The sequence below is a fragment of the Pollachius pollachius genome, assembly GCF_949987615.1.
Source record: "Pollachius pollachius genome assembly, chromosome: 1".
Classification (NCBI taxonomy): Eukaryota; Metazoa; Chordata; class Actinopteri; order Gadiformes; family Gadidae; genus Pollachius; species Pollachius pollachius.
The window spans coordinates 30,894,903-30,907,402 of record NC_136934.1 but is presented as its reverse complement, the minus strand read 5'-3'; the positions used below and the strand labels follow the sequence as shown (position 1 = coordinate 30,907,402).

At 45.2% G+C, this 12,500-nt stretch overlaps 1 protein-coding gene across 1 annotated transcript; it reads right to left on the bottom strand.

The window, feature by feature from the left end:
* Window positions 1–5,535: 5,535 nt before the first annotated feature.
* Window positions 5,536–9,983, bottom strand: LOC307082659 (transcriptional repressor scratch 1-like; the record flags this gene model as incomplete). Its single annotated transcript, XM_079746299.1, has 2 exons — window positions 5,536–6,260; window positions 9,869–9,983. 2 exons carry the CDS (start codon window positions 9,981–9,983, stop codon window positions 5,536–5,538), a joined length of 840 nt encoding a protein of 279 aa, XP_079602425.1.
* Between the last annotated feature and the right edge of the window lie 2,517 nt (window positions 9,984–12,500).

Below are 12,500 nucleotides of genomic sequence, written 5' to 3'. Positions count from 1 at the left end.
AGGGAGAGAGAGAGGGAGAGGGAGAGAGAGAGAGAGAGAGAGAGAGAAAGAGAGAGAGTGAGAGGGAGAGAAAACAGAGAGAGAGAGAGATAGAGAGAGAGAGAGAGAGAGAGAGAGAGAGAGAGAGAGACAAAGAGAGAGAGTGAGAGGGAGAGAAAACAGAGAGAGAGAGAGGGAGAGAAAACAGAGAGAGAAGGGGAGTAATAGAGGAAGAGAAGAGAAGGAGGGAGAAAGAGTGGTAGGAAATGATGCTTCACCTCAGCATCTTGTTTTATTTTTACTTCTTTACTTGTGTTATTTATTTAATTTGCTCAGCAGGGGGGTTTCAAGATGGGATTTGACCCAGTGATGTCAGGAGTGCACCCTCGACCCCTCTGTGCTGCTGCTTGGAGGAATGGTAGAGTCTGCGGGCTGCAGAAGTGTCTGCTTTGCAGGACCGAGGAACCACAGCCCTTCACTAAAGGCCTGACGGTGGCAGGTGCCGGGGAGGCAGGTCAGAGGTCGTCAGGTCGATTGGTCTTGCTGTTTTTTGGGGCACATGAGATATGATGAATGAGTACCATAGGGCACCCATGGCCGTTTGCTTAGGGCGTATAACGTAGAAGAGGATTTGCTCACACTGTCTGGGCTTTGATTCATCGTAGTCTTTTAAACACCCTACCAACTGCTCTCCCCACTTACACACACAACCTTTGATGTTGGATGGACCAACCGCACTCAACGCTATGTCATCAGGAAATCAAGGAATGCATGTATATCAGATCTCTTGATTGTTGAGGGACCAAGCAAAACTAGGCCAGGGGTGTTATTACTACAAAGAAGCTCTTCTTATCCACCCCCCGCCCCCCTCTCTCTCTCTCTCTCTCTCTCTCTCTCTCTCTCTCTCTCTCTCTCTCTCTCTCTCTCTCTACCTCTCTCTCTCTCTTTCACTCCCTCTCTCTCTCTCTCTCTCTCTCCCTCTTCCCCCTCTCTCTCTGCCTCTTCCCCCTCCTCCCCCCCTCTCTCTCTCTCTCTCCCATCCTCTCTATCTCTCCCCTTCTCTCTCTCTGACCAAGTTGACACGGTGTGCACAAAATCATAACATAATCTGTTTAACCGTCAAGAAAATCTGAAGATGTTTAACCTTTAACCTAACCTTTAACCTTAGCTGTTGGATAATTATCAACAGTCAATACACTATTATTATCACACACACACATACACGGACACGCGCATGCACACACAGACGTGCGTGCAATTGCTCACTTGCACATGTGCAGGCATTCACAAGCACTTGCACACACACACACACACACACACACACACACACACACACACACACACACACACACACACGCACACACACACACACACACACACACAAACACACAGCGTTAATTTGACTTGCCAAGTAGGAAAGAGTGTGAGCTGCATGAGTGGGTCCCTGGACATGAATCTGAAGGCAGTGGGGAACGTACAGAGCAATCAAGTGATAAGGCTTATTATCTGAGAAGAGCTATATTCTAACACTTATTATCTACTAGCAGTTAAATGACTTTCAGGTCCTCCAAGGCCTGGTGGCCTGGTTTGACTTGGCAGGAGAAGAAGAGAGGAAGCCGAGGAGGACAAGCTAGGAGAGGAGAGAAGGAAGAGGAGAGGAGAGGAGGGGGACAGGTGAGGTCTGGGAAGAGGAGAGGACAGGAGGGGGACAGGTGAGGTCTGGGAAGAGGAGAGGACAGGAGGGGGACAGGTGAGGTCTGGGAAGAGGAGAGGACAGGAGGGGGACAGGTGAGGTCTGGGAAGAGGAGAGGACAGGAGGGGGACAGGTGAGGTCTGGGAAGAGGAGAGGACAGGAGGGGGACAGGTGAGGTCTGGGAAGAGGAGTGCGCCTGTAGGAGACAACCGAGGGGGGAGGAGAACATTGGAAGAACACTTATATCATTTAAGTTAATATAATGTATGATCCATATACATATTAAATCAAACAATGGGATTTGACCCACCTGTTGTTGCAAGTATAATATTGAAGTAATTTTGGAGCACAACTAGTCCTGTATTTTAATTCATGACGACAACTGACTAATATAACCAAACAACAACGAATCAATTCAAAGATAATACAAGTAGATAAATCAATACATTACACAGATGCCATTGTTTCAGATTACTCTTTATTATGAAGTGCCACAAAATGCTTTGTGTTCATTGTGCTTACATTGTCTGAATACTGGCTCAGAAAAACCCAGAGCTCCTCTCTCCCCAGCGGAGAGCTCTCGGGGCCAGGTGAGATATCGCTGTACAGCTGTAAAAAGGTTCAATCCAAAGGATCTTTTACAAAGCCTCTTGCAATAAATGATTAATTAGTTTATTGTCATTCTTTAACTTGGAAATACAAAAAAAGAAGAGAGGTCAAGCTAGTACAAGGTTGTATTTTTTTTTCTTCTCTACCTGAATTCTAGTTAGTTTCATTGTGCTACTTTATTTAAGGTGGAGATGATTAGAATGGAAGTGCTTGGAGGAAGCGGACTGCGAACTCATCCAGGAGACACTGAAACACCTAGGTCATCCTGGCTGTATGTTCATAATATAGGAACACACAGCAACAGCTGGGCTTCCACGGACCCAACTACAGGTTCAGTTCAACACACTCTTTAATGGCTAGAAAAGGAGAGAGGAAACGTGCTCTTCCAACCCTGTGCATACAATAGATCAGATCATGTGTGTTTGTGCCAAGAATTCCTCTTCTTTGCTGTACCTTCAGCGTTGTCACCACAATTTAGTAGACAATAAACAAACCGTGATGAACATTATCTACTGAAGGCACATCGGGAAAGATGTGACGCATAAGAAAATTAACAAACCAGCAGACCACCAGTTTCATGAAATCGCGTTTTGTCATGAAAAATAATTATTTGACTTGGTCTATTGGTTCTCAACTGAATGAATGTCGCTATTCTCAAACACACCACTTTCATAACATATCACACCTAAACCTCTCCAACAAACCATACAGGTATCTAATGATACGGCTGCAATGTTCATCTTCTGAAGGCACCGTGTTGTGGTGTACTGGTAGCTGAACTCAACACAGTGGGCCCATGTTAACAGTGTAGGCTCTACTTTAGTCCCTGTGACCTCAGATGACCTTAGAAATCAATCAAACCCTCTTTTCCCTAATGCAGTAATCTCATGCCCGAGGAAACACTGTGATTATCAACACCCCTATGTCAAAACCAGGGGTCACCCACCTGAATATTAAACACTTCAACACACTTCTACTCTGTTGCGTGTTGCTGGAAGTTTGGCCATGGAGGAGGTCCACCCCCATCTCACTCTCCCCATGCTGTCATCGTGTCTGTAGGCACTGTATGTGAAGGAGATGGAGTGTGTGTTTCAAGCGTGCATTTGTACGCATATGCATGTGTGTGGGCCTATGAGTGTGTGTATGGGAAGAAGCATACTGTATATGTGTCTATATGTACGTGGGCAATCGTGTATGTGTGTGTGTTTTTGTTTGTGTGTGTGTGTTTGTGTGTGTGTGTGTGTGTGTAGCAGCACATATGGGAATAGCGTACAGTATATTGGGTACAAGTGTGTGTGTGGAGAGAAGCATACCATATCAACAGTATATTGGCAGGAGAGTCCTGCGGATGACCCAGGGTTTGTCTGTCTCCCAAAGAGCTCTGCTGTCTGCACAAAGGTTTGTCAGAGCTGCAGAGGTCTGGGCTCGCTAGCGATAGGACAATATATGGCCTGCTAGTGCAACCTTACCTAACTTAGGATAAATTACCTATCTGATAGGATTACGATGCCATTGTTCAACTCTGTCTGGCGTTTAATATAGATATACCGGGTCTTCTACAGGTTGATCAAAGTTCAGGCCAGCCTGCCTATGAGTCCACTGGATTTATTCCAGTTGAAGAATTCCACGATTCTATCTTTGAACAATGCATTAGGTGCATCGAAGGTGTTTTAATATACACAGTCGGGCATGTACGTTGAACAATCCCACTTTACTTAAAATGGATTCACAAGTGTAGTGAGGTAGCCTGTTTACTACATATGACTGTGACCGTGTGCACGAGCTATTCCAAAACACCCTAGTCCAATCAAAAAAGAGCATGTTTAATCGTAGCCTTGCTGTATTATTGCAGATTTGTAGGATTATCAATGACTGTGGATAAATAATAAGGATGAATGGGCTGCTTGTGTTAAACAGTGAGCTTTGTCCTATGTTCTAGTTTCTAGGGTTGGTGCTTTGCCTTTGTGGAAAGTCTCGTACAGAATAGATAGGTATCTTGTTAGCGCCAGTTCAATGTGGTGTGGATATCTTACAACAGGCCATAGTCCTAGCAGGCAGCTGATCCCAGTGTCTCTAGCCTACAACCTACTTTAGTTCTACTCACTAAGAAGCAGGCAGTGCATAACAAGAGAGGAAAGACAGGATTTAGTTTTTGTTTCTCTAACACTACATTGGCATGTTCCCTGATGTCTGTAATATTAGTCTTTTTCTGTTTATAGGTGAAGTAAAACATACCTGATTTTTAAACTGCTATACAGTAGTAGGTAATACTTCATAACTTCATCATAAAATACCATGCATTAGGTGATTATTGCTTTCAAGAGTCCTACGGCGGCTCCAAGTGAAAAACATATTGCCCTCAGGTGCTATCTATAGGATTTGGGCAAAATCAAAGCTTTTCATGACGTTGGCATAGATTCCTTTCCCTTATTTTCATGCAATAGCAACAATTTAAAATAAAAAATAGTATAACAAAAAGAGCACTTACAAAAGTGACATATGCTTTGGCCTGGAGTGACAAACAGAAGACAAATAAACAAATAAACCTGAAACTGAACTGCAAACAAGACATGAAATAAATACATTGCAAATCAATCAGATATAAAAAAACAAACAGATGTATAAGTAAATAAATAAATAAATATATACTAAATAAATCAATAAATAATCCAGGTAGTTCTTCTTTACCTAAGGTGTTGAGAGAATATGGTCACTTGGTGCAGCAGAATCAATATTATTACTATTATTGTAATAATTATTAATTTTTTTCCGGCATCAAACAAAATGTTGAAGGAAGAAAATTATTTTTGCCCATTTTCGATTCAGGGAGCCATCCAGTAGCTCTCCTTCATAATAGAGTCTCAAAATATATGTCGTCATATCTAGGCGCCGCAAGGGAAGCTGAAATAGTATTACTGGTTCTATCCAAGAATAGATAGCCAAGGAGGATGTCTTTTCTTTTTTGAGGAAGTGCATGCGTAGATCAGTTAAATCCTTAAGACGAGAAATCTCAAGGAGGAAATTTGTGCTATATTCATCATTGCGAGAGAGAGAAAGAGAGAGACAGAGAGAGAGAGAGAGAGAGAGAGAGGGGGAGAGGGAGAGAGAGAGAGGATAGGTGGAAGGAATAAGGTCATAGTTTGACCAAAAATAGTTTGTTCATGTCTGTGGTCTAGTCTGTAAGATGAATGGCAATATACGTCTGTAGTTTCTTCTGTTGATGAATATGAATCTATCGGGGTGGGGGGGGGGGGTCATGCATCGAGAGGGCTGAGGGGGGAGAAGGGGCCTTTGAAGCAGGCAGACTCGTAGTGCTTGTTCAGGTAACTTTTGAGTGCAAAAGTCTTGTCGCAACGTTTGCACTTGAAGTGCTTGAAGGCGGAGTGCGTCTGCATGTGCGCCCGCAGGTTGGAGCGGTCGGCAAAGGCCTTGCCGCAGTGGGCACAGCCGAAGGGCTTCTCGCCTGTGTGTGAGCGCATGTGGCCCTGCAGCAGCCACGGCCGGCTGAAAGCCTTGCTGCACACGTCACACTTGTGCTTGAGGTCGTGGGTCAGCAGGTGCATGGCCATGGCGGGCATGGACACGTACACCTTGCCACAGGTTGGACACTTCTTGGCCATCTTGCTGTCCAGCGAGCGGTGCGTCTGCTTGTGGCGGCTCAGGTTGGAGGAGGTGGCGTAGGTCTTGCCGCACTCGTTGCAGGTGTGCCTCTGGATGGCGCGCGGGTTGCTGAGGGCCTTCCGCCGGGAGCGTCCGTCGGTGATGAAGAAGGCGTCCACCGTGTAGCCCTCGCTGACCGCCGCGTCCCCGTTGATGTAGCCGTCGGCGATCTCTGAGCCGGGGCTGTCGGGGGACTCGGAGTCGGGCGCACCATAGTCGCTATGGATACCGTCGTAGAGGGGGTCCGGGGAGGGCACCTTGATGCCGCCATCGCTCTCGACGTCGTACACACTGGGGCTGATGTAGTCGCTGATGTACCCTGCTGCGAGGAAACACACCACAACATCCTGTTAGATGCTATGCTAGGAATCGAAAGTGTTGAGATTAAACAAAAATCACTGGCGTCCAGACCCTCCACATGATCTGTTAAACAGATCAAGTGTAGATTTAAAGTGTAGATAGGACCTGTATATGTATTAAGAAGAGCTTCATTCAGGCGCATACAAAGGGGGTGCAATTTGACTCTATCTCGTTCTTTTCAAACCCAGAATAAAGGAGCAGTTGAAAGAGGAACAATGATACAAATTCAAGATGCTTAGACTGTGATTACCAGCTCGTCTGAAAAGGTTTTACCTTTAATTTAATTTAAAGTTACAGATGATAGTAATGTGGCTTCACTTTTGAAGAATACAGACGAGTGTGTGGTTAGTTTATGGTAAAATTACCAAAAACATAAATGGCACAATACTGTTGCATGTGGTGTGTATTTCATACAGTAACAGCAGAGCGCTATAAAACTAATTAGCTTTCAAGGAAAACAAAAGCGCTGAGGAACAATACTAATGAAGTACATGACAATTGTGTATCTGCTGCCGTGCAGCATTTCAACACACGCTACCTTGCCCAGCACCTAACACAGACAAACAAATGTGGCACGTCAATTATTCAGAACAGCTGGATTATTCAACCGGAAACTTGTGTTCCCATCATGTAGCATGTTGGAGAGCCGCTGCGCTGTGATCACGGTGGCATTACGGGGTGGAGGGTTCTAGGGATGCTTGGCAGAGCAGCTAGGAAAGAATGATCTTCTATTTTGTTCTCCGTAAAGCAGGAGGAATTAATGGAGGAGAAACGCAGAACAAAAGAATAAATGCTGGTGTTTGATCCCGTGTCAGACAGGTTACAAACAGGTTTCTCTCTTTTCAAGTGTCTTTTCTCCACTACCCACCCTCCCCTCTCTCTCTCTCTCTCTCTCTCCCTCTCCTGTGCTTTGAGATAGCTCTCTTAACCCCCACAAGGTTGTCTTAAAGCATTTTGTATTTTTGTTCAAGGGAGATATGAAGTGAGTGTGGGCTGATGCTGGTCTCTGTGTGCTGATAAAGCAGCATCAGCACCTCGGACAGATCCTGCGCCGGCGAGCGAGAGGCGAGCGTGGCATTTCAGCACAATCATTTACTCTTTTTTTCAACTTTCTTTTTATTTATTTTTTGCCTGACCGCTTTAGAGGCTAAATCAGAGCGCTTTCTTTTGTAGTCGCGTTTCAATAGAGCTGAGAGCGAGTTGGTGACTCACACAGCATACTCTTGTGATCAAAATAAAAATAAATAGACATCCACATCCATTCTCAGTCTTTTAAAGGCACATGAGCTGTCTGGATTACAATGCCAAAGATAATAAGTAATGAGTGATGAACCGAGTCCCTCTGGGTGCACGCCAACAAGGTTATACAGCTAAAGAGGAGAAACACACCGGAGCGCTTCATAATGCACAGCAGCAAACTAGGGAAGCGCTTATATATATAACAATCTGCTGTTATGATAGATGGTTGGGGTTTCAATCTAGAAGGGCCACTAAATGTTATTAAAATAGCTATTGTTCATCTTTGACTTACAGTGTTTGTAACTTACTTTAGAACAATAATATGAAAAGTGTATGTAGATGTGATACATTCCTGTAGGATATGGCCTCCTATATCTTCTCCGGGGTGATCTATGAGAGCTGCCAACAAGCAACATGCTTTTTGTGACACCACAAATCCGCCTATCTGTTGGTTAACAGCCTTCTGTACATCTGCTCACACGTCTCCCATGAATACGCTCCCATCATCACATGCACCGCCGTGAACCAGAGTGGCTTATAAAGGATTTTCAACACAGGCTAATTCAGCCAGCATCTTGCTGCATGTTACAACCTGTGTTGCTCATATGGTGTAGAATGAAATAGCGTTCTGCGATCAAATGTTAAGCAGCTTATGAAACCAAAAAGGGGCACATGCTTCTAAGATGACGCTGAGATAATATCTTCTTTCAAAGCAAACTCGCTATTCATCCATTATCACCAGCCCAGGATTGAAGAGGCAGGGACTATTAGGAATGAACAAAAAGTGGTATTGAGTGTGTGTCTTCTTTGGTGGTGTGGAAGAGGATTTCTATTTGACATAAAAAATGTGACGCACAATTGTGGTGGATGTTTGAGTGTGTGTGTGTGTGTGTGTGTGTGTGTGTGTGTGTGTGTGTGTGTTTTGTGTGTAGGGTGTGGGGGGGGGGCATTTTACATCATTCTCTCTTTTTTAGTAAATGACAATAAATGCCAGAAATCATGAAATGTAGGCCTTCCAGTAACAGAGAGCTTGGATCATATTCTTCTATGCTATTGATTCAACAATGAACGGAACAGCCCTCTAAAGGCTGGGTCTCACTTCCATTCAACAGTTAGGCTGGTCATCAAAAAACGAATGAGCAGACCAAGCTGGGAAACCGCTCACTTACTGAACCAGATAGCACTTGTGAACAGGATAGAGGTCGACCTGTTGTAGGCCTTTACAATTGGGTAAAGGAATGGTGAGCGACTCGAAAGTTTTTCTTAGGGAGTCATCATCAAATATTTGCCAACGTGGCTAAAAAGCACAAGAAGCCGGTCCGAGCAGTCGCCTACAGCCGGTACACCGGTCCCTCAGAGAACAGAGACCATGACTCAGAGGACTTAGATCCCAGGCTAAAGGTGGAACTTAATGATAATAGGATCGGCTGCGTGTTAATGTGGGCGATGGTGTAGCCAGCATGTCGTATTTAGTGTTATGAAAGAGCATAATTAACATGAAATGTGCCATCAGAACCAGCAGACATATGGCAGGCAGCTTTAACACGTTTGGAGCGTAACACTCTGTGTCCAAAGAGCCATTTCCCTCGTTATCATGCAGCCAATCCCAGGCAGATCATGACATTTGATCACATATCAGAATACCTGTAGTTTTGTTGCCTCAAAACAGGCGACAGAAAAGTAATCGAAGGCTATGATCCAAAATCATGGAACTTGCTGCTGTATGTTTGTTTGTTCTCTGGTGAGCTGGTCATTTTAGTAGGCCTATTTGTCTATGAAGTACTCAAGCCTGGCCTATCGCAGACTGTCTTTCACAGACCATACAGAGGAGTTGGGTTTGGTGGAGTCACAATAGTTGTCACGTATTCTGAACACATTGACCCTGTTACTGTTCCTCTAAAAGACATAGGAAGCCATCTGCATTCTCCATAGTCCACATGACCTTGTTGTTGATCTCTTCACTATAATATTCCATTGTTTAAGACGATCAGAATAGGGCGTTTAATTGTATGAAGAACATAATAATGATGTGAATGTGTCCAGGCCTGTTTGTGTGGTTGGGGGTGGGGCTGGGCTTGTGCGCACGTCGGTCAGTATGTGAGTGTGCGTGTGTGCGTGTGTGTGTGTCGGGGGCCGGGGGGGGTCATCCAGACAATTTGTTGAATCTACGCAGAAGTATATTTTGCCCACTGGCTGTGGTGTAAAAAGTAAAGGCACACAGAGCATCAGACAATGAAGCCCCATAACACCAACACTGCGCGCAGAGGGATGCATTGTGTATGTTATTAGAACGGATGGATTCACATGTTAAAACGGAACAGCCTTTACCTTTGTCGTGCAGCCGGAGACTCAGGTCTGCCCTGGCCCGATAGGCGTGCTCCAGATCCCCTCCGTTGGAGAAATCATCCAATTTCACCTTCTTCACGAGGAAGGACCTCGGCATGGTGCTGCAGGTGGAATTGTCCAACGACACACACTCTCAGACCCCGACACGCGCTCACACACACCTCTGAGGGGTCCCGCCTGGCCAGCGCGACAATCTGTCTGACGCCAAAGAAGCAAACTAAACAGGGTGGTCTTCTTTGCGGAGAAACAACAACTTCGATTGAAAAGGTCAAACAAAAATAAGCGCAAGCTGGAATTAATCCGTCCGAATTGTCTCAGGTTAAATTAGAATGGAAATCCGTCCTTGTTTCCTGGACAGTCCCTGTGCGCCGAGCAGAGAATTGCAAGTTCAGCACCGGACAGCTGACAGCGGACAGCTCTGCGGTCCTGACGGGACCTCCGCTCTCCGCTCTCCGCTCTCCGCTCTCCGCTCTCCGCTCTCCGCTGGCCGGCGGTCCGCAGGACGGGGAACTTGTGCAGCTCGGGAACAGAAAACGGGGAAAAGGAGAAGGGACGGATGTAAAGAAGATAGAACAGAAAAAGAAGGACGTGGAAGCCCCGAGCGAAAAAACACGTCAGCCACTTGTTCTTACAGAGCGCGTTGCGATGCTCTCAATCCCCGCAAACCACTGAGCAACTATTTACATTCACTGAAAACTATTAACTGTTGAACAATGAGTGACCGAGGAGAGTAACTGCATCGCTCTCTCTCTCCCACTATCTCTCTCCCTCTCTCTCTCTCTCTCTCTCTCTCTATCTCTCTCTCTCTATTTCTCTCTCTCTCTCTCTCTCTCTCTCTCTCTCTCTCTCTCTCTCTCTCTCTCTCTCTCTCTCCCTCTATGCTTGCCCCTTCTCCCTCCTCCTCTCCACAGCCTCCTGCAGCCACCGAGCCTCACCAGAGTGTTGCGCCTGGCGATCAGCTGTTGGCGTTTATAAGGCGCAGTGAGGAGAGAGGGGAAATGCAGGGATGAATAGACACAGGAATAGAGGGAGTGCTTAATTTAATCCGTCCCACATCCCCAAGAAGCGGCGACTGGCCCGAATGATTTATTGAAGCTGTTATTACCCCCCCCCCCCCCCCGCCCAACACACACACACACACACACACACACACACACACACACACACACACACACACACACCACCTCCAACACCACCATCCTCTGTCTTTCAGTCTCCCTCTCTCTTTCTCCCTCCCTCCTTTCTCCTGTTCTGCTTATTTTTGTGTACGACGAGCCGCCATGTTTGTGAGAGAGATAAGAGTGAAAATGATTGTAGTATTTTTCGAGTGCACATCGACTTGATTCATCCTCCGCTGCGTGTGAGAGGATTTGAAATAATGTCCCATTCTTCAGGTTTTTTTTGTCGATTGCTCCATTTCTCACTTTTTTTGGACTCGTGACTTACGTTTAATAGCCTGGCTATGCATAATTCTGCTTCTGAAATTGATTTTCTGGGAATATTAACTAGTATTCTAAGAGCCTCATAATTATCATTAATATGGCCCTGGAGGCGACGCGCTCGGCCCGAATTGGGTGTGAGGCAGCGAGATTTGGAACAAATAGCTCTCAGAGTCAAACCTGGTTCACTTACAGTTGAAAGGCAAGCGCATGTTCTAGATTCACTGACCCAAACAAATACGCAAGAAAACACCAACAAAAAATGAGTGAACAATGACATACATTCCAGGTCCGATTATGCAGACGTAGTATCACTGACATTATGTTAATGTACTGTGTTTGATGTTTAGCACATTGGTCGAGAAATATGGTAAAGTTGCCTTTTTTTGTGTTAAAGTTGCTTTTCTTATTTTTTCTCCTCAGATTCAAATAGATTAACATGATATTTATATTGACTTTAAACATCTATTCTAGCCTGATATTGGACTGATGGTTCAATTAGTGTGTGTGTGTGTGTGTGTGTGTGTGTGTGTGTGTGTGTGTGTGTGTGTGTGTGTGTGTGTGTGTGTGTGTGTGTGTGTGTTTGTTTCTCTGCCTGTCTGTCGTCCTATCTGCCTCTCTGTCGGTCTAGAAAGTGCTTAAAGCTTGTAAACATGCTTACTTAGGCAAATTATCTTTAAAGGAAAAGAGATTGTAATTTGGATTCTTCACCTCATCAATCTATCAATGGCACATCCCTTGGAACTAAACTTCCACTAACTGCAGACATTAGCAACTTTGGTATTGAGGCGTCCTGATGACTAAAGCCTAAAGAACAACATGGGAGGCAGGACGGGAAGGACAATGCAGAGAGGAACAACCTATATATATACAGTGTATATAGGTATATGGGTCATTAAAGCCCTGCATGGTGTAGGGGGTATAAAACAACTCTCTGCTTCCTGCTCATAAAGGAACAAGTGAAAAGTAGCCAGGCTTTCTGATTGGAGGCATTCCAGAAGGGAACCCGTGTTGTGTAGTCCAAGGTGTGTGTGCATGCGCGTGTGTGTGTGTGTGTGTGTGTGTGTGTGTACTCGTGTGAGCGTGTTTGTGTGCCTGTGTGTTGGAGAATGCATGTGGTTGTTTGTGTGTGTGTGTGTGTGTGTGTGTGTGTGTGCTTTTGTGTGTGTGTGTGT